The sequence below is a fragment of the Vidua macroura genome, chromosome 1 (assembly GCF_024509145.1).
Source record: "Vidua macroura isolate BioBank_ID:100142 chromosome 1, ASM2450914v1, whole genome shotgun sequence".
Taxonomy (NCBI): Eukaryota; Metazoa; Chordata; class Aves; order Passeriformes; family Viduidae; genus Vidua; species Vidua macroura.
In genome coordinates, this window is record NC_071571.1 from 118,392,517 (window position 1) to 118,419,112 (window position 26,596).

A 26,596-nucleotide genomic window follows, 5' to 3' on the forward strand; every position below is an offset into this window, starting at 1 on the left:
TTTTTGACAATTTTAAGAAATTATTTGCCACTATAAACTGACTCTTCCCCCAAGATCACTTTGTGCAATTGTTAAAAGAAAAGCCACAACAGAAAAAGAGCACTTTAATTTGAGAAGAAAAAACCACATGCAACCAAGTTTTAAAAGGGACTTGTACTCAGGGTCATGAGGTATGCACCTTCCCATTGCCCTGACAGTTGTTTACACAATTGTATTCGATTTCAGGCATTCTTGCCTTCAGACGCTAAGCAGCATATTAACTACAATGCTGACTTTTCTGATTCAAACTTATAAATACTTGATTCTCCCCTGGGGCATTGTTGAAGTGGTCTTGGATTTTACTGACAGCCGCTGTGGGAAGCCCCTACACAATTGCTAAACTCCCATCGCTTAAGGACGGTGTAATTCATTAATGATGGAGTTGAAAGCAGCTAGGTAAAAAAACCTGCATTTGATGAAGCATCGTGTGTTCTGCCACCAAACCTGTACTACAGCACAGGTACCTGGGCAGGAGTAGAGCAGAGGGGTGAGAGCTTGCAGGATAAGGGTTATGAGCAGGTGTTGTCCGCTGTGAGCTCACCTGCCGGGAGTGTGCCGACAGCCCGGGCTCTGAGCTGCAGGCTCTGACCCCAGGCAGCGCCCTGGACCCCGCTGACAACCTGCTGTGGAAGTGCCAGCAGCACCTGGAGTACTGTGTCCACTTCTGGGCTCCACAGCGCTAGAGAGGCATGGAGCTCCTGGAGCCTGCCCAGTGGAGAGCTACAGAGCTGGTTCAAGGGTCTGGAGCATCTCTTTCACGAGGAAAGGCTGAGGGGGGGCCTCATCAATGTATACAAGTATCTCAAGGGAGGCTGTCAAGACGACGGACCCAGGCTCTTCACGGTGATGCCAAGAAACAGGACAAGAGGCAAAGGACAGGAACCAATACACAAGAATTCCACTTTAATATGAGGAAGAACTTCTTTATTGTGTAGGTGGCCATGCACTGGAACAGACTGCCCCCCCTCCAAGACATTCCAGAACTGTTTGGATACAATCCTGTGCCATGTGCTCTGGGATGACCCTGCTTGAGCAGGGAGGTTGGACCAGATGCCACACAGTGATCCCTTCCAATCTGACCCATTCGGTGATCCCGTGACCCAGGAGAGGATGGGCGACAGGAGCTGCCGCGAGAAGGCCGCCCGAGCCCTCCGCAGGCAGCAACAGCCACTCTGGGCAGCCAGGCTGGGTCGCCTCACGGTCCCGCGGCCGGATGCCCGCCGCCCTCGCCACACCGCCCTGCCCCAGCAGGTCCGCGGTGGGGCGGACAGAATCCTCCACGTTTTCCACCGCCCCATTCCCGGGCGCTCCTGAGCCGCACGCGCACTCCCAGGCCGGCGGGGGCGGGAACAGCCCCGGCTCCTTCCGCCCGCCGCCTCCCGCCGCGCGCACGCGCACTCACGCCCCCCACCGCAGGCCCCGCCCCCCCGCGCCGCGAGAGCCGCTGGGCGGCGGGAGGGCGCGCGCGCGCGGCGCGGCTTGGAGCCCCACGTGACATGGAGGAGGCGGGGACGGGAAGGGAAAGGTCAGCGGCGACGCCGGCGGCGGGGGGAGCGGAAGGTCAGGGCGGTGCGGAGCGGAAGTGGGAGCCGGAGCCTCGTCCGCCATTGTGGGGAAGCGGAGCCCAGAGCAAGGGGGGGGAAGCGGCGCTGCGTCCGGCCGGCCGGCTCCTTCCAGCGGGAACCCGATCGGCGGCGGCAGCGAGCCCAGGCGGCGGCGGCGACGACAATCAGGCGGCGGTGGAGAGGAGGCGGCGGAGGCGAGCGAGCGGCCCCGGCGTGCGGAATCACTCGAGGCCCAGGCGGAGCGGAGCGAGGGGATCGCGGCTCCCCGTGAAGAATGTCAGCCACCAGCGTCGACCAGGTACCGCCCGCGGGGCGGGGGGGGGCGGCCGCCCGCTCTCCCCTCTTCCCAGCCCCGTCGTTACCCGCGGCGGGGGAGGGCGGCGGCGGGGCGGCCACCTGCACCTTCCCTCGCCGCCGGGGCGGCGCGGTTCGCGGCCTCCTCCTTCCCTCCTTCCTTCCCTCCGTCCTTCCCTCCCCGCCGCCATGGGGAGCGGCTGTCCATCGCAGCCGGGATGGCGGGCCTCCTTCCCGGCCCGGCCGCCCCTATTTATAACCGCTGATCCGCGCCGGAGCCGCTCCGCCTCCCCGCCCGCCCGCAGCGCCCGCCGCCGCTCAGCCCCGAGCGCTGCCGGCCCGGCCCCCGCCCGCGGCCCCCTTTGTGTGTGACCTACTCGGGAGCCGGCCCTGCTCGGCCAGGCCCCCGGGCTCCCGGTTCTTCGCTTCGGGAGCGCCGTAGAGCCGGGCTCCCCGCGGCGCGTAGCGTCGGCTCCTCTCCTTGCGCACCCCAAACTCCCCCAGGCCCCCCGCTACCGCATCCTTTCTCTTCCTGCCTTTCGCTTCCCTCGCCCACCTTTCTCCCTTCGGGCCTCTGACTTCTCCTTTTCCCTCGACCTTCGCTTCTTCCAGTAGTTCTCAGTTTTTCTCTTTGCACTGTGCAGCACTTTTTTAAACTTGGTCCTTCACGGAGCTTAGAATTTGTTATTTTTTTGCCTCTGCTGGTCTCTCTTTCTGGCTGGAAGCTATTCTGTCTTGATCTCTGCTTCGTCCGTGGGTTTCTGCCACTCCCCAAAAGTTTTAGCCCTGCAGTCTCTTCCCTCCTTTTATTTTCTCTCTTTGGCTTTAATGTTCTGTTTCTTTTGTCTGTGTGCATGCTCTCCAGTTTCCTTTAAGCATTTATTTCTAGCTAAGTGATCTCTTAGCTTTTCATTGTTCTGTCTTTCATGAAGGCTGCTTCTTCCCAACTTTTTCTAGTTCTGTGTCTCTTGTTGGCCTTTGCATGCCTTTGTGTCTGGATTAGATTCATCCCAAAAGATGAGGTGGTTGGGGTTTTTCAGGTTACAGAGATTTTTCTTGTATTGGGAGAGGGCAGTGTCTACCCAGTGCACCTCTAGATGAAGCAGTGTTGAACAGTTTTATGGTAACTGAGACAAATGCTCATGAAAGTAACTTGGAGGTGGTTACCTCCTAAACTTTCAAACCTCTGAATACTGAGTTCTTCAGGACTAAAAATTGTTAAGAGAATGATGGAGCCTGGAGACCCACTCCTGCTTAGTTGAAAGTAATATGAGAAGGTGAATTAGATTGTCATGGACTAGCATTTGTTTTTTGAAATTAGTTTATCTTGCTGTAGAGGAATTAAGGATACTGTAACTTGTAATGTTACATTGATTCTTAGTGCATGACAGATTAACAGTGTTTTGTAATGACTAATCCTAAAAATAAAAATCCTCTTTAAGGAATTATTTCCTTGTGTGAAAGCTTTGTACAGACTGTTTAATTTCCTAGGTGAGGAATGCACAACTTGAAGTTCAGCATATGATACAACTCTATATTCCTCTGTATATCTAAAAAGCAAGGCATTTGTATGCTATTCTCTGATCAGTACCTGTCAGTCAATTTAAAAGATGACATATCATAATGAAATTTGGGTATTGGCAGTAATCTTAAGGTACTAACCTTTTTTAAATTCTGTGTTATTTTTGTTTATTGCTAGTATTTTTTCAGGCCCTGGGGCAATTAAAATTCACTTGTTCAGCTTCTCAGCACCATTTAATCTTCACATGCTGTTAAGTCCTAGATGATTTCAATATTTTTAGTAAATTCTATCAGCGTTTGATTTTGTAGTATTTTATAATGTTATTTTAAGTAATGTCACATCATTTTTGTAGGAGCATGGATTAGTAATATTTTAAAGTGATCTTTAAGTTGAAAAGGGCAGAATTGGCAAATAAATAGAATTACAGTGAAATTGATATTAGAGGATTCTAACTGACCTTGTTTTGCTTCCCCCCTCCCCCCCCCCCCCTTTCCTATATACAGAGACCTAAAGGACAGGGAAATAAAGGTAAGTTGACCTTGTATTTCTGTAAAAATCTGTAATATTGCTTTTATGGAGGATAATGTCTGACAATCATAGCAAGAGGTTGTAGCTATAGGAAGTCTTTTATTTCAGAGCAGGATGACAGTAAATTGTGTGCCAGAATATTACTTCCCAGCATTTTTACTGTGGCACAGCAGTACATCGGTTTACAGTGTGTTATTTTGCAAAAGATTAATGTCAGAAGTCAGACAGTTAAATAGTTATTTCTTTTTTGCTGCCTTTGTGATATGCCTGTATAATCTCTTCTTAACAGTACACCTTGGGCCTTTCTGTGTAGTGAATAGAATCATCAGGAAGAATCTTCTGAGCAGCTTCCTTAGTTTGCTAGACAGCATCCATGTGACTAGTTACTCATATCTGTGAGCAGAAAACATCACCTTCCTTATTCTCAGAATTTTTGTAGTCTTGCTTCATTTTAGCACCAGTAACTGATCTTTTGTCTGTGTTTGTAGGCCTTCTGCTTTTCTGCTTTTTTCATGTTTCTGTCGTGGTCTTAGTTTTTAAATACCATACTCAGTGGGATTTCTTTCCCACAGAAGGAAGGAACTACTAACTACTTAATATTCTTCTCTCTAAAATTCTTGGCAAGTCAGTTGTAAACAACATTTCAGATTATATCTTGCATATTTTGTCTGGAATTTGTTTTCTCACTAATATTCTATTTGGAATTTCTTTCCGCCTAAACAGTCCACTTTGTGCCTATTTAATTCTTAGCTGCTCAGCAAACTGAGCTATAGAATAGCATGCACATAGCTACCTCTGTTAATATGCTTATTATACTTATGCAGATAAGAAACTTTTTTTTTTTGAGCTTGGGTACTCTTTGCCCCTCTTAGTTCATTATCTGAACTAATTTAATTGTTCTCTGTGAGCTGTCATTTAATGTTATCCACAGCATACTTATTCTATTATTCTGTCTACGTGCAGATTATCTGCTTCTTGTTACATGTATTGCTTGTGAGGTGGCATGTGGTTCACAGATCTCATGGAGGCCTGTTCTTTTTAATTTCTCTGCCTTCAGAGAAAAATGAACATGTTTACTTCCTCAGGTGTTCTTAGTTTGGTTGTTCTTGAATGCTTGTTCTCTCGTATTTTTTTTTTCCCAGAGTGCACTTATTAACTACTTAATGTTTTTGAAATAGTTTGTGGTTATAACCTTCCACGTTGCCCTTAAATGAGAAGAAAAGTCAGACTTGTTGTAGCAAGTAGTTTGTGGCTTCACAATCTTTGAATTATCGTTTCTCAGTTTTAGTGAGGTTAATTAGGTCCATCTGTTAGAGACTCACACAGGTAGCTTTTGAACTGTACTCTATATATGTGAATTGGACTGGACTTATTAGGCATTTGTATTTGGGTGGTATGTTGCAGTGTGTGAAAATGCACTAGTCAGCTTTACTTTGGCTTATTTATGTTAGCATATTTTTGTGTTCTATAATTTGTCACTGCTGTGGAATGTTTGAATCAAAACACATCTCTGCTTGCTATGTAAGGAAGAGATTTTTGCATTTCTGAACTTGGATTTTTTTATGGAGTGCATCCTTTTAAATAATGAATACTCATGATTCTCTTGGTGAGACTATGACCTAAGTGAAAACTATAGTGAAACAGAGCAATTAATCCCTGTTCTGTTAAATTATTTGGTACAATACCTGCTTAGTGAAACTAAGTTATGACTTAGCATTAGATTAAAGGTGTAGGAGATTGTGCTAACATTTTCACTGTAGCACAAGTTGTTGACTTTTGGCTAGAGGCTTTTTCAAGTGGTTGAATTCAGTTGGTGTCAGCAGTCCATGCTGACCACGTTAGCAGACCATAGTCTTTCAGTTGTCCTGATAGGTTTCAGCTTAGAGGAGCTTTGAGGGAAGATGTGATACTGAGTTAACAGACCAATCTGAAACTGGTTCTGTACATAAGAGTAGTAATGTTAAGGAGGATGGCAGAAGCTGTCCACATGTCTGGTAGAACATATGAAAGAATGAGTGAGCAGTAAAAGGGTGTATACATATTTCATGCTGAAATGAAAAATATTAGACCTGCAAATGATATTGGTAGGTAGCTGATTTTTACTGTCTAGTAAAATGCCTTGGATGCTTTAAACTAAGTGATCATAAACTGGTATACTGTGCTGTTTCCTTCAGCCACAATTTGTGGGACTGAAGTTCTAGTATGTAGAACAGTACTGTCTCTCTGTTGTGTCAGATATTTGTGTTGGTATTTCAGAGACTTGAATGAGTAAATCATCCTGTCATAAAACTTTACTTGTTCTAGTTGTCAACTACTGTACAGTTGACGTAAAACATCAGAACTGACATCCATCAAATTATGACTTATAGGGGCGTGAAGAAAAAAGGCATTCCTGGAACTCCTTTATGTTTTCCCCCCCTTTTGTTTATTATGCCAGTGTATCAAATCTGTCATAGGAAGGTGCTGACTTATTTTTACACTTGTGTAACAATTTTTTGTTTTGTAGGAGGCTAAAATGTAATTATTAGATTTAAAACAAGAATGAAATATTTCATGTTTCTTTTATTGTTTATTCTTCACATTAAGGTGTGATGACTTATGAAAAAGTTATTCTTGCACCTTTGGCTATCATTTTTTGTGAGTGGTTATTCCAAGGATAGTAGCAGCTAAAAGAATATTAGCTTTAAATTGTTCTATTTGATGAGTTGCTTCTTCCCAATATCTAATTACACTGTATGCTTTCACAGTGTTTGCAGAAACATACGGTATTTTTAGCATCATATTGATACAGATATTTTTAGTATCTGTAGATTAATTTCAGTTAGTATTCTTCATCACTGCCCTGTTCAGTTGGAACACTTAACATGAGATTTTTGGAATGAGGCATTCATTTGCTCATGTTAAATGTCTGTGCGAGCTACATTCTTCACTATTAACACATTATGTAAAGTTAGAATGAAAAGCTAAAGAAACATGTTTGTAGTGATGCTATTTCACTGGGAAATGTATATATTTCACCAGCAAAAACATCACTGTAGAAATATTTTGTGTCACTGACTTTAATATCTTGGTACAGAATGAATAAGAAAGAAAATACATTTACAAGAATATTTTGTTAGTTGTAATGTTAGACCAAAAATAATTCTGTCTTCAGTGACCTTTAGATACCTGTGGAACAATAAGCTCAGCAGATGCACATTTTATGAAGATTAGCTGTCAGTATGAGGAGATTAATTTTGATGGGATACTAGTTTTGATATACATCTGTTTATTCCTTTACTTGTGGTTGCATACTTTTAAGAAACTTGTATGCTGCTGCCCATGTTTTTCATTATAATAGAATTGTGTTTGAGAGTTGTGCTGTCTGTTCTGTTTGGTTAAGTCTGAGCAGTGGACGTGACATAGACAAAATGTTTTGAGCTTCATCCTGTGTGTAACTGAGCCAAATATAAAGAGGAATTCCAGCTCATTAATATGTTACCATTGTGTGTAAATTCAGGATGATACATGACCTGAAACTCTATTTATGGGGTAAAAGAACTCCCAACTTCTAATGTTTAATTTAAAAGTGGTGTTTAATTAGGAATATTGTTCTATCCACTTGTAAACTGCATTTTGCTTAGCATTGCTGGTCATATTTGACTGTTGCTAGTATAGAAATGCAGTGTGACAGTTTGAAATAACTGAAGTGTCGGGTGTTCTTTTAAAACTTCAAGAAGGTATTCAAAACACAGATTGCTTTCTTCCCAGATAATTGCTTTGAAAAAACCTTCTGTGTTAAATTATGAATTTTTTACCTTTTTTTTTTTTTACTGCTCTCTGAAGTTAATAAAATTTTCCAGGATTTTGATTATTCCTTGTGATTATATCTATTACTTTGTCATTTCTTTCAGCTAGTTTCATTCACTGAAGGCAGTTTTGTTTTAGGGATGTTGAAGTCAATGTGAAAAAAAAATTCAAGCACCACTTGGCTTACAATGTGAATTTTGGGTGGCAACCCCCCTCCCGCAGTGAAGCAAGAAAAAAAACCCTGACTCTTGAACACTAATTTCAGCAAAGCTGAATATTTAATTATGTGGCTGTATATGCTTTTCAGAAGCTTTTGCTAAAAGAGGGAAGCTATAAAATTGGCTCCTAACTCAGTTTAAGTTTCAGAAGATCTGCTGTTTTGTTGTAACTTCTGCAGTCGTGGTTTTTCAGTGCATCTTACTGATCATCCTGAGACTTTCTTTTTTCCCCCCACTGAACATATTTGACAAAAAAAAAAAAAAGTTGCATTTGGATAACCAGTAAATTTATTTTTGAGAACAGATCTTCATCTTCAGGTTGTGTAATTGAAAGAGCTGGTTTAAGTTCCTGCTCTGCTTTGCACCATGGGAAACAGTGGAACTTAGCAGAAATTTGTGCAGTGTGGCTTTGTTTGAATAGTAGCCTGAGGGATGGTAGAGAGACTCTTCAAGTAATTTGGGCAGCTGGAGAATCCCAGGTAGGTGTAATGCCTTAGATGAAATGAAAGGTAGTAGGAGACCAAGAAGAGCAGGTAGGAAGAGATTCCAGCATATAGTGACATATGTGTTGGGAAAGGCTTGTAATCACCCTTTGGGACTTAAGCTTTTATTTCTGTCTTGCTTTGTCACCTCAGATCTTCAGAGATGTCACTAATGCAGTAGAGTTATGTAGGAAATACAAGACTAAATAGCTGAATAGTAGTGTCCTTCATGGTTGTCTTGGTGGGTAACTGCCTTTCCTCCTGGCAGGAGAAAGCTGTATGTTGCAACTTTTCCCTGAACCTATTGAATATGTCTATAGATCGGGTTGGTCTGCACATTTGCACTTGGTCTGGTACTTCCGGAAATGCTGGATTTACTACCTGTGCAAATAAGGTGTGCCTGCAGTTCTTCATCCACATGTCTGTGGATCTCAGGAAAGAATAGTCAGGAGTAGACTGTTCTAGCTGCCATCTTTGCAGACCTCTCCTGAGATCTGATCCTCATGATCGGTAGAATGAGCTATTTTGTTTAAATTGGAATGCTACTTTACAATATGTATTTCAATGTACAGGTGATTTAGAAGTGTTACCTAGATTGAAAGTGCAGCATAGATTTTCTAGAAACTATTCTAATACAGATTTATTTTTAGTTTCAGTACAAAACGGTTCGATTCATCAAAAGGATGCAGTAAATGATGATGATTTTGAGCCATATCTAAGTAGTCAGACAAATCAGGTAAGTGAACATTGATTAGTACCTTGAAGTTAACTGACATTTAGCTGACTTCCAGACTTAATTTTTGGCTGATTTGCCTGAATATACATAGAAATATAATTTTGTCATATTTTGTCTTATCATATGATATCTTAATCAGATGAAGTATTCTTAAAAATTCTGGAAAAGCTTCAGTTAAAAAGCATGCTTTCACGTCTCTTGTTCTTGAGCTTCTGCTCTAGGTTCAGAAGGATGCAGTTACATGAAACTTGAGCTAAAAAACAAACCCCAAACCCTTACTTTCAAAACAAAATCATCATTTTGGATGCAGTCCAAAACAACAGTTTTATTGGCTCTGAGAATATATTAACTGCTTGGATATGGTTTCCTTTAAAGGTGGTAGAAGTAGCTCACAGCTGATGGCATAATAGATGGAAGCTTAGCATCACTACACCTTGGTACAGCTCTTCTGCCAAGAAGCTAATGGCTTGACTTCTAGAGCTGTGAATTGCCTCTGTAGTTGAGAGTTAATGAGTTATGTTAAGTTTGTAAACTGGAGTGATCTTGAGAGAGAGAGAGAGAGTGCAAGTTAGTAAAAGACTAAGCATTTCTGCTTGCCTTCTTTTTTTTTTTTTTTTCCCCAGTAATACAGCATTAAGGAAGCATCAGCTAGAGGATGATATGTGCAATTTTTTCTACAAAAAAAACCAGCAGAAATCATATGGGGGTAGTCCTTCAAATGTCTCAAGAAATAAATTGTGTGATTTCCCAGGAGTCTTGTCTGGAGTAGTACTGATTTAACGGCCGTTCTCCATAGCATGGATATGTTACCTCTTTTTTGTGGCTACTCCTGAAACAAACAGGCATCCTTGCATCCATTTCACTCTAATATTCTGTTGGAGTATTCAATTAGAAGTGAGAAATATGACAAAATCTAAGCATACCACAACTTCAAGTCATAGTTGCAGCTATTTTTCTTGATTTATAAAGGTACAGTTATGACTTGTTTTAGAGCAGCTTATAATTTTCTTTATACTGTTGGCATGGAGGCATTTTAAACCTAGCTTAGTAGCTAAAAAATGAGGATAATGTTCCAGAGCAAAAGGGGGCCCTTTAATGTTTTGAGAAGGTCTCTTGAAGAAATGGCCTTATCCGACAGATACCTCACTCATCTTTTATGTTGTGAGGAATGGTGGAATTTACAAATGCATTCATATAACCCTTAAAAATGTTTTGGATTGTATTACAGTTTTTTTTTCCCCTTGAGCATAATTATCAATATTGCTGATTTTTAAAATTTTATTTTCTTGCAGAGTAACAGCTATCCACCAATGTCAGACCCATATATGCCTAGCTATTATGCTCCATCCATTGGATTCCCATACTCTTTAGGTGAAGCAGCATGGTCAACTGCAGGTGACCCTCCAATGCCATATTTGACAACTTATGGACAGATGAGCAATGGTGAACACCATTACATACCTGATGGTGTATTTAGTCAACCCGGAGCATTAGGAAATACCCCTCCATTTCTTGGGCAGCATGGATTTAATTTTTTTCCTGGGAATGCAGACTTCTCTACGTGGGGGACAAGTGGATCTCAGGGACAATCAACACAAAGCTCTGCTTACAGCAGCAGCTATGGCTATCCACCTAGTTCTCTTGGGAGAGCCATAGCAGATGGACAGGCTGGATTTGGCAGTGATACTCTGAGCAAGGTGCCTGGGATTAGCAGCATTGAACAAGGCATGACTGGACTGAAAATTGGTGGAGATATGACGGCTGCTGTAACAAAAACTGTAGGTTCAGCTCTGAGCAGTACAGGTATGACAAGCATTGCAGCTAACAGCGTGCCCCCAGTTAGCAGTTCAGCACCTAAACCAACCTCATGGGCTGCAATTGCAAGGAAACCTGCTAAACCTCAGCCGAAACTCAAGCCTAAAGGTAATGTGGGCATTGGGGGCCCTGCTGTACCGCCACCACCTATAAAACACAACATGAATATTGGAACTTGGGATGACAAAGGGTCAGTGGTAAAAGCACCCCCAGCTCAACCAGTACTGCCTCCTCAGACTATAATCCAGCAGCCTCAGCCATTAATTCAACCACCACCACTGGTGCAAAGCCAACTGCCTCAACAGCAGCCTCAGCCACAGCAACCACAACAGCAACAAGGACCTCAGCAGCAGGCCCAGCCTCACCAGTTGCAGCAGCAACAGCTGCAAAACCGCTGGGTAGCTCCTCGTAATAGGGGTGTGGGCTTCAGCCAGAACAATGGAGCTGGTAGTGAGAACTTTGGTTTAGGTGTTGTATCCGTCAGCTCCTCACCTTCTGGTGTGGAAGTGCACCCAGTGCTGGAGAAACTAAAGGCCATAAACAACTACAATCCCAAAGACTTCGATTGGAATCTGAAGAATGGACGTGTGTTTATAATCAAAAGTTATTCAGAGGACGATATTCATCGCTCCATTAAGTACTCTATCTGGTGTAGTACTGAGCATGGGAATAAGCGCTTGGATGCTGCTTACCGGTCCCTGAATGGAAAAGGCCCGCTCTATTTACTCTTCAGTGTGAATGGCAGTGGACACTTTTGCGGAGTGGCTGAGATGAAGTCTGTTGTGGACTACAATGCATATGCTGGTGTCTGGTCTCAGGATAAGTGGAAGGGGAAGTTTGATGTCAAATGGATCTTTGTCAAAGACGTTCCCAATAACCAACTGCGACATATTCGCTTGGAAAACAATGACAACAAACCAGTTACCAATTCAAGGGACACTCAAGAGGTACCCCTAGAAAAAGCCAAGCAAGTGCTTAAAATAATTGCTACTTTCAAGCATACCACCTCAATCTTTGATGACTTTGCACATTATGAGAAGCGTCAAGAGGAGGAGGAAGCCATGCGTAGGGTAAGAAATCAGTGCGTTACAGTAGCTCTCTTTTTTTCTGTTTTCAGAAGCCTTGTTTTTCATTCATCTGGAATTTCTGTCTGCAAGTGTTAAATCAGGAAGTGGTATTTCTTATTCAAAGTGTCTACTTGATATAACTGGCTCTTAATGAAAAAATTTAAGTTCCTGTGACTTGTTTATTAGTACAGACATCTGTTTAATCACAATACGAAGGTAGGCCTGAATAAGCAGACATCTGACACGTTCTACTTCTTCAATGCAAATGAAAACTGAATTGTGTCCATTACGCATAACTTAATTCTTCTTGCTTAGATTTTTACAGTTTCTGGATGTCACAAAAAGGACCAGAAATTAGAGAAGATGCGTACTTTATTTAACATAGCATTTCATTTCAAATTCTGCTTTAATTAAATGTTAACCACATGATTAGTGTGAAAAGGAGGTTTTCTCCTTGATTCAATTTCTCTTTTGTGGAACTGTGAAAAACAGAAGTGATACAGTGATGACTTGAATAGTGTCAATATAATTTTTTGACCTTTCTGATAGTGTATTTCCTAAAAAAAGCAATTTGTAGTTCATTTCTGTAAGGAAGAGAAAATGTGATAACTCTGTAGAGAAATTTTTAGTTTTGGAGGAATTTCAGGAAACCAGACAGGGGAAAAGCACTTAATTCAAGCAGTTTTATAGTACTTGTTTACTTTGTCTTGTGTACCCTCCCTAATCATAACACTTGTGCTCACCATTGGCTACAATATTTACTTTTCCTATATTTACTTGCTTTCCAGACTTGCCAGTAATTGTAAATGTATGATTTTGTCTCATGGTTAAAAACATTTCGGGAGCTGTTTTTACCAGTTAGATGATATGCAGGTATTAAAAAATAAGAGTTGCCATCAGTATGGTTTGTTGCTAATGATCTCTGTTCATCATGTCACACCACTCACTGAATAAAAACGCCCAAAATTTTAGGGTTTGTGCTAAGGGCCTTGAGATATATGAAGTGGAGAATTTGTTCACTTGAAGCCAACACATAAAGAAGCTATGAAGCAGGTGAAATGTTTACTTCTCTTAGATTTCTAGTACTATGGTGGTTTCACCCCTGTTGTAGATTCCACCCTTCAACAAGTGTGTCACATCTCCTGTAGAACAGTGTGAGGCATACCCCAAACCAATTTTGTAGCTCTATTGCACGACTCTGCAATAAATTGTTATGTTGAAAGTTTTCTGTTGTTGGGAGGCTAGATGAATATCCCAATTGTGTATGTAATGCCTTTTGGATTTTTTTTCCTAAAAAGAAAATGGATTGTGTCCTAAATGAGTATCATTAACTTTCATGGTATCTTGATGATGGGTTGATGGACTACTTTCTTAACTAGTATTAAATGTAAGGGAATGACTTTGACTTTTTCAGGCTTTGGTACCACTTCATCAAGTGCAGAACCATCAGCCAGTTAAGGGAGGTGACTGTCCCACTCTACCCTGTGCTAGTGAAGCTTCACCTCAACTCCTGTGTGCAGTTTTCAGTGCTGCAATATAAGAAAGACATAAAGCTGTTAGAGAGCATCCAGAAGGGCCACAAAGATGGTGAAGGGTCTGGAGGGGAAGCTATGTGAGAAGAACCTGTGGACACTTTATTTGTTCAGCTTGGAGGAGATTGAGTGGGAGACCTTATTGTGGTCTCATGAGGGAAAGTGGAGAGGCAGGTACTGATTTCGTCACTCTTTGACCAGTGACAGGTTTTGAGGGAATGGCCTGAAGCTGTCTCAGGGAAGACGTAGATCAGATAGAAGAAAAGAGGGTGGTTGAACACTGGAATAGGCTCCCCAGGGAAGTGGTCGCAGCTCCAAGCCTGACAGAGTTCAAGAAGTGTTTGATCAGTACTCTCAGGTATTGTTCTTCAGTACTCTCAGGTTCTGTTCTTGGACACAGAGCCAGGAGTTGGACTTTGATGATCCTCATGGGCCCTTTCCAGACATTCTGATTCTGTGATTTGTTGTAATTTTGTAATGTTTCAGGTTGACTAAGATTAGAATGTGTCTCTGTAGCCTTCACGCTCCAGCATTTTCGAAATTTTCAAAATTTTGAGATATTTCACAAATAACTGGTTTGCTTCAAAAATACCTCCTTTTTTGAAAAAAAAAATTCACAAACAAGTCATAATTGAGACATGTCCTAGCAACTCAGGAAGATTGTTTTATTTGTGGTTTTGTTCCCTCAGTAGTAGGTAAAAGCCACAAAATGTAATGAAGACAAGGAATGTAGATTAGTGGAAGTGTTTCTATGTGTGCTAAACTTAAAATTCAAAGTACTGAGTTTAGCATTTAGTAGGTCTTGAACTACATAACTGTGATGATGGGTATTTGAGTAATAAAGTAACATTGCTATTTGAATAATACTTTCAGAGAAACCTACAGTATCTGTATGACTCAAGTACTGACCTCTTTGTTTCTTATTAAATAGTTACCTTTCCCAACACTGAGAGAAAACACATGGCAAGATACTTGCAGTAGTGGCCATTGGCTCTTTTACGGCATTGTACAAATTGGTTTTATAACCAATTATCAAAAATTGCTGTAGAACTGTGTAGGTTAGCAGTGAGGTTTTCTCTTTGTAGATGGATTTGAGGTGTGCCTTCAGCAAATGAATATAGACTTAAAATATAGGGAGTTCACATTAAACTAATGACATCTACTGAGAGTTTATCTTTAGCATTCTCTTATGATTGAATGTTGATTTTAAATCTGTGTTTTTTCTTTTATCACACAGTGTACAAGCAGTCTGTCTTTAAATTGTAAACATACCATTGTTAACTCTTATGATTCATGTCTGTAAATGCACCAATTAGTATTGTAAGCTTTGGTTTATGATTAATTGAATAACTTTATTACCTAGTGCCAGCTAAGTTTTTATGGAGCTGTATTTAAATATGTGCACTTTCTACTGCCTGCAGAACTGTGTAAATTAAGTTCCTGTTTATATTCTTTGGTGGCTGTGGCAATCACTTTTTCCCAGTGTTTTGGTCATGAAAAATATGCTTATAGCTGTTAATAAAATATTAAGTGCATCAGGCAGCAGTAGTCCCTTCCATGTTCCTTGAAATTCAGTTAATATTTTGTTATTGCATAGGTGGTTACAAACTTTCATACAGCCAGCAATCTAAATATTGTAAACAGCAAATGATTTAGGGATTTAATTTACTTCATAACTGTTCATCATTACAGCTAATTTATCTTAAAATAATTGGTTGTAAAAGTTTAATCTTAACAACTCAGGGGGATCAATAATTCATTTCCCCTATGGCCTAGCAGTATGTTTTTTTATAAAAATATGGCAGTATACTTCTGAAAGTACAAGGAGTAGTCTCTGATAAACATGAAACTTCAGTAACTTTGCCAGTTTTGATAAAGGTAACTTGAAAATGACAAAGAAGAGTGTCTACACCACTGTTTGATGTAACCCTGGTGTGGGTAAGGTATCTACAGCTGGGTTGTGCAGTAATCATTCCCTTATTCTTACAGCTCAGGTTCCAGACTCCTATTTTAAACATACAAGTGGTGTGATCTTTTACCAAAGGATCAGAGAAATGAGCGATGCTTGTCATGAGTTCTGTCAGACGTACATTGAAGTGGTCTGGAATTCCATTTGTCCTTAGTTAACTGCTGCTTTGTGGTGTAAATGTGCAACTTGTATGCATATTATTTAAAAAGATGTTTGATTGCCTTTCAGCAGAAAGCTGTAATATCTAAATGAATGAAACAGAAATCTGAAAATATGCCTTTTAAGATGACATAATTACATTTTAGAAAATAAAAGGTATTGAAAATAAAGAAAAACATCTGTAGTAGTAGCTTTACATCTGATCTTCAGTAAGTATATGGGTGAAAATAAAATGTGGCTCTGCATTTAAAAATGCAGTTGTTGGCAGATTACGACTTCCTTGCCTTCAGATGGTGGCTTATTACCCGTTGTCCTAGGACTTCTTTTGGTGCTTTTTGATGGAGAATTCTACTTTTGTAGCATACAGTGGGAAAAAGGGCTATGGTTTCATGTAATTGTGGAGTGCTTTAGATGGTTTTCGTAGTGCAATAGTCCAGAACAGTAATTGATTTTTATTCATGAAGTAAGATAGAAGAATTTAGTATATATTTGTGTTTATCAAATTTGCATTTGGCATTTTTTTACTTTTCAGGAAGCCTTTAAATGGCAGATGAATAAGTATTTAAAATTTTAGCTTTCTTCTGTTTTATTACATATCTTGTAATAGGAATGCTGACATTGCTAGAACTTCTTGACTCTCAAAAGGAATAATTTTTTTCCCCTTCATTCTGATACTAATGTAACTTTTGTTTCTCTGATGATTGGGTCATTATCAGTCTGCACTGTTATGTAGTGTAACTCCTTTCTTTTGTAGGACATTGCTGACCTTGTGATTGATTTGATATTTCTTAAAAATATCTTGAAGAGAGAAATCATACATTAAGAGTGAACTGTAGCTGATTATTCCTCCTTTTAACCCCCAACCATCAATTACTGTATTATAATGTAAAAGTCAGATATAGATCCATTGACAGATTTTCAGTTAAGGAAAACAGGTGATTGTCAAAAATTTTTAATGCAGTTAATGATACTTGTACTAAACAACTTCTAAAAGTTTGTGTATTTACATCTGAAAGAGGTTTATGTAATAAACATGAAACTATTTAAAAGAGGGTTATGTAATTAATATCTTCTGAGAAACATGTTCATTTCCTGTATTCTTTTGATGAAGTTTCAAGGGACATTATTTTTCAATTTCCTTGAACCTCATATTTATCAAGAGTATAATCTTCATAATTGGAAGTGAGAAAGTAGAAACAGGAAACACTTTTTTTCCCTCCCTTGATAGTTGTGAGATGACTATGTACCACTGGTCATGGGAGAAGACTATTTGGAACTAGAATAATTTTGAGCATTCTGCTCCAGAATTTCCTTGCCATGATGGTGTGCTTATTTCCTGTGTCTTCATTTGCTTTTGCATCTTTAGTCTTTTGGAAAAACTTAAAAATGACCTTCATGTTCTTAGGTTACAGACACAGGGATTTCAAATGTGCCTGTTTTCTGTGCATTTGGTAGAGACAATTGTTTCTGTTCCAAGGTATAGTTTAGAATTCATTAGAGGATGGGTATAGATGTTATGCTGTGATCTCTTAAAGAGTGAGAGAAGTGAGAGATGTAAGAGTTTGAGCGCTGATATTGCCTGTGTTTCTCTAATGATGATGCAAGAGGGAAAGTGCAATATTGGACTGTTGAATAAAAGAGGTGGAAAGTAATTAAACTCACAGGCAGTCTTAGTTCATAGCAACACTTGAACAGATCTTGTCATGTGTTTGTTAGTTTGTTGGAAATCCCTACCTGAAAATCAAGCCTACAAAGTCCTTTTTACAGGGTGGATTCAACTTCTCTTGCTCTCGGAGTGGAAAGACCAGTTTCTCCTGTAAAATAGGGACCCCTGTTGGAAAAGCTAGGAATATCAACCAAATGGTTTACTTCAAAGCCTAAGGGGCCAGTCACTTTTTTGGAATCTAATACTTTATGTTCTTAAATATCAAGGCAGCTACCTAAGACAAGACTTCAAACTTGAATTGAGCTGGATCTGTGACAGATGTACCTTTTCTAAATGCTATGTCTTTTAAGTTGTGATTTTTAAAGCAAAGGAGAAATCCTATCTCTTGTTCCAGAGCAGAAGCAGAATCTTAAGTATACACTGATAGTTGTAAAAATTCATGAGGCAGCCTTCTGCTTCCTGCTACATCTACTCAGATTTCAATGCTCTATTAACAATAAATTGTCTAGAACAGTGATGCTTTTCCTGCAGTTTGCAGGGAAGAAATATGCCTGCATATTGCAAAGAAGTCCCAGCCCATCTGACTCTTCACAGCCTTGCTTCATTGATTCATACTGCAGATGGGCTAGCTAGCAGAAACTCATTGGAGATTCCTGGAAGTGGTTTGCTGGAAAAAAATGGGACTTTAAAACATAGAAATCTTGCATGTCTGTTGAAGCTGTTCCTGTAGATTCGATTGAACTAAGATTTTTTGTTTTATATCAAAACCAACTTGCTTAAAACTTCATATTCATATTCATCTAGATGAAATGAAACATTACAAAACGTAGCAGATGATAGGTTTTTCGAGCCCAGTTCTTTGTGAATTTTTCAGAGGTTTGGTAGTGTAGTTAATATTGATGAATGATTGTTGTTTTGCTCTGTTGTAGTCAGTAAATTTCCAAGTTCACTGCAATTTCATATAAATAGGAAACCAAGATAAAGTAAGTTCATTTTTCCTCATGGTAGGTTTGAATTTGAGTTACACCTATTCAAAGAGTATGAGTAGTGAGGCTTAAAGAAAAACTGCCTGAGAAATTCTTCCTCAGTGCATTTTGTAAGCCCTGCAGCGAATGTTATTTCCCTTCCAAGGCTACCATAAATTCCTTAGCAGAGCAATTAAATAATGTGTTCTTGTTGCCCATGGGCATCTGAGAACAGCTAACCCAGGTGTCAGAGTCATCTTTCTGCTTCTCTTGCTGGGACAGAAGTCATCACTAAATGCAATTTATATAGATTTGGTAAGAAGCTGTCACTTGTCAGTCTTCAAAAACCAATGTTATACTCTGAGCATTGTTAACAAATAATAGTGAGGATCTGGAGGCATGTTTTTGTCTTTTGATCATTTGCTGAAATGGCTGTCTTGTAGATAATTAAAGTCTGATATTTCAGTGTATAATGATGTACGGCACTGAAGCAAAACATTTGCTACTTGTAGTTAGAATTGGCTGATCTGTCACTGAAAGTACCTGCCTGGGAAGACAAGACTGGAAGGGCTTTTCTGGCTCATGGAAAGCTTGGTTTCTGCAGAGCCTTTCCTTGTTGTGTGTTACCATTTAGTGTCTTCAAGTAGTTGGGCTTCTTTCTCCACCTCTGCCTTTTGAATGGTTGTACAGTGTGGAATTTCAGATGGGGATTAACTTCTTACTGCCTTTATCATTACCATAATAAAATAATAATCTGTTCATGTTCTACTAATAGTGCATGAGTTTGATAAAATTTAAATTTATTTGCCATTTTACGGTAATTTTTACACATTTTTTTCCTATAATAGGAAAATATGCTTACAAGTATGTTTCAGTGACGAAGTAAAATGCCATCAAAACTAGTAGGAAGAAAAAATAAATTAGAAGTCTAGGTCTTCTGGCTTTTGCAGTTTCTTAATATTTATGTGCTTGAGAACCTTTATATACTATCTGTAGTTCAGCTGATCTGCAGCAACAGGGTCTCAGATGAGTATTAATTCTCAAAGCTTACTGGGAGAAGGAGCTATTCTGAAGTTGTAAAACCTTATTTGACTTTGTGTGTTAACTTTGATTTTTAATTTGTGCCTTGTGGTTTTCATGGTGGGTCAAGGAATAGAAGAAAATTAGTGTTTAGGGAGGGAATGGCATCTGCACAGGAAAAATTTGTAGGTTCATTTAAGACTTCTAGAGACCTTTCTCATCTATTCCTTCTCTCCCTTCTTCCCAGAAGTGCATCTCGGAGAAATCTATTTAAATATATTTATCTGTTTCTGAGGTAGTTTCTGTGTTGAGATGTGCCCTCTTAATTGGGAGTTCAAGAGTGAGAAGTTAAAAAGGACCAATATTTTACACAACTTTAAAGTTTCAGTAATCTAATTTACGTTAACAGCCAGTCATATAAACGGAGGAAACATTTTCTGGAATTTTTCATTTTTCTAGTTGTCTGTTTTTCATTGTGGGTCTCAAGCACTAAGGCCAATGCTTATGCTGTCCTAGCTTTAATGGTACACTGGAGCGAAATAAATTGCAGATTATGGCTGATGCCATTAGTAAATAAGATTTCATGAGCTTTGCTGTGGCTTCTTTTCACCACCTCTACAGCTGCCTGCTCTGCCTCTGCCAGGTGTTTCTGCCCACGCAGCACAGTTGGCAGAGCAGATGAGTGCCTGTGCCTCACTTCACAGAATGCAGTCTGACATGTTAGCTTACATTGCAGATGAGCCGGGCTTCTAAGTTGAAGATTAGATCACAGTTTGCAGTAAAGCAGCTTCTGAAGCTGTTGTTAGAATGCTCCCTCTTGGGAGAGGGGCAGAGTAGACAGCTCCAGGCATGAACACTTTAAACATTGCCGTAAGAGGCAGAGGTTTGGCAAAATTCTACTTCTTTTTTTTTTTTTCAATTATAGCTGATAGTGCTGGAGGGTGTGTGGGAACTCTGCAATTGGCCTGTGTAAGTTTGCAACCCTGGATAGCTTCCAAATGGACACCTTGAAATGCTTGCATTTGCAACTACTGTAAAATTCAGCCAAAGTCATTCTTTCAGATCTGCCTTTCCTGACCTTGAGCTTCAGTTTGTGGGACCTTGGGAAAAAAATACAGCCAAAGACTGTAGTAGCTTCTTGTTCTTGTTAGGCTACATTTGCATTTACATGTAGACTACTTTCATTTACCTTCTTTGTGGCAAAGAAATCCCAAAGTCAGGGTTGTGTGCATCTCAGTAGCTTCTTTCAAATCAGATCAGGAAATGTTTTTGTTGCTTTGAATTTTGAAATTTTGTTAGCACAGAGATTTCATTATATTGGAGGATAAATTATATTGCAGCTACTTCTCAGCACGGGATCATTCAATTAATGCTCTGAATTCAGGCAGCTAAAATTTGGAAGTAACTCAGCTTTGCAGTTCAGACCAAGCTAATTTCATAGTTTTATTTGTACTAGATTGATGCACATTTCTAAGGCCGAAGCAGTTTTTAGATTCACCATTACTTGGTTTGTGCAGAAAGTTATTTGCATGTGTGAAATGTGCTTGGCATATGGTCTGCAGCTGACAGTACCTTTAACCCAACAATATGTTCCCATATCGTCCTGATTTGAATGGTACTTAATTTCCATGTCCTGTTCATAAACTCCCCCTAGAGCTGGGTAATCTGACCATGGTGAGTTGACCTTTGGTGGGGAACTTAAATATACAGGAGAAAGTTTTCATCCAAGAGCATTGCAAGAGATGTGACCAAAGTTTTGCTTATCTGAATATAAGAAATTAAATTAATTGGTTAAAAGAGAACTGGTTATGCTGGAAACTTCTACTCTGGTGCTGGAAACCTTCTGGAGGTAAATTCTTCTGATAGTTTGTCTATAACCACAAAAAAAAACCCCAAACAACCAACAAACTCAAAAATCAAAACACCCAAAATCCTCAGGAAAGCTACTTTTTGAAATAGGAAAAGACAGTGGTCCAGGAGTGTGATCTGACTTGGAGTTGGGGAGGAGTTTGGTTTTGAGTTGAATATCACTGCCTGTGTTTTGAGTAAATCAAGTCTTCTTTCTCCCCGTTTTGCAGTACAGAGTGCCAAATGTCACTGATACCAGTATTTGAAGAATGTACTGTTCACTTGCATTGAAAAATGTCATACTTATATGTCTGCTTAAAGTATTTAAATATAAATGTAGTAATATGTAATTTTGAGACTACAGGAAAGATGTGCTGATGTTATGAAGGCTTTTTTCCTCTGTAGAATTCAAAGCGGATGTAAAATTTGCAATACCTCCTTTGTTTCATCAAGTGGAAGAAGGTAGTCAGGGTATCATTCCTTTCCTACTTTGAATTTTTAGGAACTTAAATACATTTTGAGTTGGGAGCTTCACAAAGCATAATGTTGGTCAGTTTTATAGTACAGCAGTTTGAAATGCAGAGTGTCTTTCTAGACGGCCTGAATCAGTGCTTATATATGTAATACTTGCAAATGAATAGGAACTGATGATTTTAGTTGTATACAGGTTGTATTTAAAATTGCTATATATTTGAACATTGCAGTTTCGTAGGCTCCTACCGCAGGAGTGTTTTTCAACACTTTGTGTAGTTCTTGCTACTGAAGTCTGCTAATATTAGAGGAATAATCTGAGATGTGCCTTAGCAGGCTATTTTTGCATGCCTTACATGCATAGTGAGGCATGAGGCCAGTCATCATCTGTTTTCAGCCAAGAGTGCATTGTTATCAGCTTGTGTTAATGACTGATACTATCAATCTTAAAAAGCAGTATCTTACTATGAAAATACTAATTATGTATTTTTAAACTAGAAAAAATAATTTTCTAGCTGAATAGTGCAAGTATTGCTTTCACTTTAAATATACTGAAATTCTGCTCTAGCTAATATCCAGTCATAGACACACAGCTGCTGGGACCATGAGCTGCTCATTGTGACCAAGACTGGGCTTTATTGTTTTGGTTTTCATCTTGGAGCAACTTGGAGATCTGCATTGGAAAGGACTAGATCACCAGTAATAAGCTGTATAAGTGTTACATACCTTCTTCTTTCAATAGACTGTCTTTTTGGAAGAATCTATGTGGTCTCATACGCTCATTTGCAATTTTCTTAAATAGTTTCTAGCATAATAAAGCTTCAGTGTGGTTTTCAAATTGCTGTTCAAATGCCTTCTGGGTTATTTTGTTTTCTCTGCTATGTTATTGTTCCATTTATAATATGCAATATTAATAAAAATATGGAGAGGTATTTTATACTTTTTATTCTCTTTTAATGGGAATGGGAACCTACCTCTCTTCCATGCAGGTATTTGTATATTTCCTTAATGTGCTCAGTTGTACATATAAAGAAAGGTGTTATGGAAAATGCTATTGAAAGATAAGGTCTTCGTTTTTTACACTGACTGGTGTCATTTTACAGGCTAGAAGATATCTTATGAAGGCAACAATATGTACTTTGTTAATAGTTTTTATTTTTTTCCTGGATGTAGTCATAGCCGAAGTGTATGTTTATGTTGAACTAAGTAAAGAAAATGGAGGATGATGATAAAGCACTCAAAGTGTCATTTATTGTTAAACCTGTACTACAGAATACAGATTTGTTAGTCCCTGATAGTTACAGTGCCATTAGTATTTTAGCTCTAAATGCCAAATGTGGCATCTCATAGTGCTGTGAGGTCTGTCTAGTTAATATGGTCCTCACTGTGGCTCAGGCTCACATTGAAGTGAGGTTTCTTTGTAGCTGTTCCTATTTCACTGACTTTGTTATTGAAAGTAATTTCTGAAAAAGGCATGCATGGCCTTCTTAAAAAAATATTTTTTTTTTCTTGCCACTTGAGCATTTGTATGGAGGATGAGGTGTTGGGCCAACTAGTTACTTTACCTTTTGGTCTTAAGGACTTTTTATTATATGGGGCTTTGACAGAGATACTGTAAGTGAATTAAAACTGACATTGAGTCCTTTTTTTGATAGCAGTTTTTTTGGAACATGTTTGCCTTTTAGTTTGACATACACTTCTGTGTTTTTCTTTAAGACGTTGACTTAAATTGTATGATTTCATATTCCTGGAAATAAATTAAGCTTTTTCCTTGGAAGCATGTTGCCTGGTTTAGCTAAATTGAAAGCAATGAAAATGCTGTAATAAAAGAAAAGGAGATAATATTGATCTGTGTGTATTAACATGACTGTTCTTTTTTCTTTTTGTTTTTTTTTTTTCAGGAGAGAAATAGAAACAAACAATAACTATATGGAGATGTCCTGCTAGAATACAACACTAATGATGTAGACTCTGGAAATGCCTAATATGTCTAAGAAGACGTTATTAAAGCTTTTTTCTGCTTAAGGTGACATCTTTGAACACTTTAACACGAAATTGACTCTTCTTGTAATGGTTCTCATCAGTGCATCTGCCCTTATACTCTCTCACCAAACACACTTGAGAACTGTACCTTCGTCAAGCACTTTCTGTCCTGAAGCTTTTACCAGTATCTGCTGTCTTTTGTATTTATGCATCCTAGCTAAGGCACAGGAGACCGAACGAATGCAAGGATTCATTAACTCTTTGAATTTGTTAAATACTAACATTTAACCATTAGAAGTGGTTCAATGATGTGAGATTCACATTGCTTCAACTTAATTTTTTCTTTGTTGTAGTTTTTTTAATTGTCAGGTTTTTAGCTATTCAACAGATTAAAAGCAAATCATGCCATATTTAGTCCTGGAGTAAAACTCAAGTCTAAATGTTCATGTGAAAATTATTGTAGTAATCTTTTAATATGGCAAGGCAACTTTAAGCTGCAGTTTAGCCAAATGAATCGTAACATGAAATTATAATAGAATGACATTTCCCTTGTTTCAAACTGTTTGGTGTAAGAGAATATTAATATGCAGCTTGGTGGACACCACCAGTTAATGCACATTTCTTTATTTTTTTTTCTGTAACATGTATACTGAAAAAAGTGCATTTGTCTGAGGAACTGTTTGTTTGCTACCACTCAATGAATCTCAGTTTTGAGTAAATGTACCTCAGTCTAAATCAGACTTTTTATGACCTTTATAACTACATTTAAAATAATCTTTAATTCCTATTTCTGGGTGTTTGCAAGCCTGACAGATTGCTATCATGAAAGTGAAAATTTACTCCTCTAGGTGATTCACTAGCTAAATAAACATAATTCTTGTTTAGCAAGCATATACTCTGTTTCTCAAATTTTTTTGTTTCATTGTGCCAACGTCGAGGTATTTTTCACCCCGTTTAAAATATTTTGAGAAAAATCTTTGGTCCGTGGAGTTGACATGTTGATAACCATGTTAAGATGATTTTTGTTAGAACCATGCAACAAGAGTTTTAGAATACATATGAAATGGGCCAATTCTATACTAATTTTTAACCCCTAAAGAGTATATCTTCTGTTTCAATCAGTATAGCAACACATTCTGTCTGCTGGAAGAGAATATTGAAAAACTGTTAAGAGGGTGTATTGACTGTACAAATTGTTGAACAACCTGTACCAAACTCCAGGGATAGCTTTCCCTTTTTAGAGCAGCGATGTAGAAGTCAGATATCTTATAGCTTAAAATAGCAGTAGCACATACTATTTGAACGTGTTTCATGTCTTACTGTCCAACACAGATGTTTATATTGTGTTTCAAGTCCTTCATCCACAGATTTTGGCAGTCAAAGTTCCGGAGCTTAAGTAGCAAAGGTTTGTCTTTAATACAGATGATTTTGCTGACTTTTGCTGTCTCTCTTCTTAAGCCCTTTGTACTCTTACAGTCATGCAAACACAAGAAGTGCTCACTTCTTGCTCATTATTTTACATATTGTTAGAGACTGCAGAGTAGCAGATACGAATCTTGATTTTTACTGCCAGTTATCTGGAAGCTCAAAAGGGAGGCTACTCCTGTATTTTGGAGTAAAGAAGCAATGTCACTTAAATGTTAGTTGTGTCATAAATAGCAAGTGGGATAAGGGAGGGATAAGCAAAGTGCATATTGAAAGAGGAGACTAGGAGACAAAGGTTTCAAGCCCAATCCCTATGAAATTTGGCTTCAGCCCAAAAATTACTGCTTCCATGTGTATCTGTTTCTTGCTAACAGGTTTTATAGCTATTTCCCTCTGTGGGCTAATTTATTCCAGCTGTCATTGATCAGCTGAAGTGGCAAAGGTCCATGTAGTGAGTCCAAAGGATGTAGTTCGTCTGTGATCCCTCAAGGTATCAGCATGTTTATGCTTCTTTGTTACAAAATTATCTTACAAAAATTCCCAGAAGTTCCCAGTTACCAGAAAGCTAATGTTGGAGTCAAGCATTCAGGAACTGATTGCATGTGCAACCCTAGTTTGCTTTCACTGCAGTATTCATATTTTTGCAGGCTTTATTAATATTTCCTGCCTTACCCTATGCCTTTTTTATTCTAATAGCATGAACACTGCTCTTGTATTAAATCAGGTTTAGCATCAAGTGGGTTCATCACTCTGTTGCAGGCTTTGAAAGCTGGAAAGATGAGACAGGATTGTGAGAGAAGGAGGTGATCACATTTAGAGCTGTGACAGTTCTTACACTGTTTCAGGATTGTTAGCAAATCTACAAATAGAAGAGTTTGATTGCTGGTGGTGTTAGTCATGTTGCGACCGATTTGCTGACTGCTGAGAGTTTAGTATGTGCAGCTGAAATTAAAAGGAATTCTATGTGCATATAAAGTACTGTAAAAATAGTATATAACATTGTAAAATCAGCTGTGGAGTGCTGTATTAGTTAATGGACATGTGAAGCTTCTAATCTTTAGCTTCCTTATGCACAAGTTCTTTTCCTCCAGAAAGAAAAGGAATGGTGCTTATTATCTCAAATAAATGTAGAAATGCCTTTTTTTGGTCTGATTTTTCAATATGGTGAAGGTGTTACAATGGTTGCTTTCTAACTTGCTAATGGAGGAATCAGTGGAACCCCTTTTCTGGTCCTGATGCCTCCTCCTTTGTGCCATTTTTTGTTTTCCCGTGATCCAAACTGAGCCAGTTCAAGCCATTTTCTGCTGCTTTAAGCGTTGGCCTGTTCTCTGTGATGTTAGATGTTTAGAAGGGAGATGGTGGGAGGGTAAAACAGAGATTTGTTCTTTCAGAAGCAGGTACCCACTGTTGAATAGGCTTACCTGCACTACAGCTACACACCTGGGGTTGGTGAGCCAGAGATGCAGCAGAATATTTAAAAGTGGGAAAAGCTTTCCAGGGGAA

At 39.2% G+C, this 26,596-nt stretch overlaps 1 protein-coding gene across 1 annotated transcript; it reads left to right on the forward strand.

Annotated features, from left to right (window-relative positions):
- Positions 1 to 1,453: 1,453 nt before the first annotated feature.
- YTHDF3 (YTH N6-methyladenosine RNA binding protein F3) lies at positions 1,454 to 26,231 on the forward strand. The gene is made up of 5 exons (XM_053989129.1): positions 1,454 to 1,902; positions 3,924 to 3,948; positions 9,088 to 9,173; positions 10,466 to 12,058; positions 23,587 to 26,231. Exons 1-5 carry the CDS (start codon positions 1,879 to 1,881, stop codon positions 23,608 to 23,610), a joined length of 1,752 nt encoding a protein of 583 aa, XP_053845104.1. The 5' UTR covers positions 1,454 to 1,878; the 3' UTR covers positions 23,611 to 26,231.
- Positions 26,232 to 26,596: the final 365 nt, after the last annotated feature.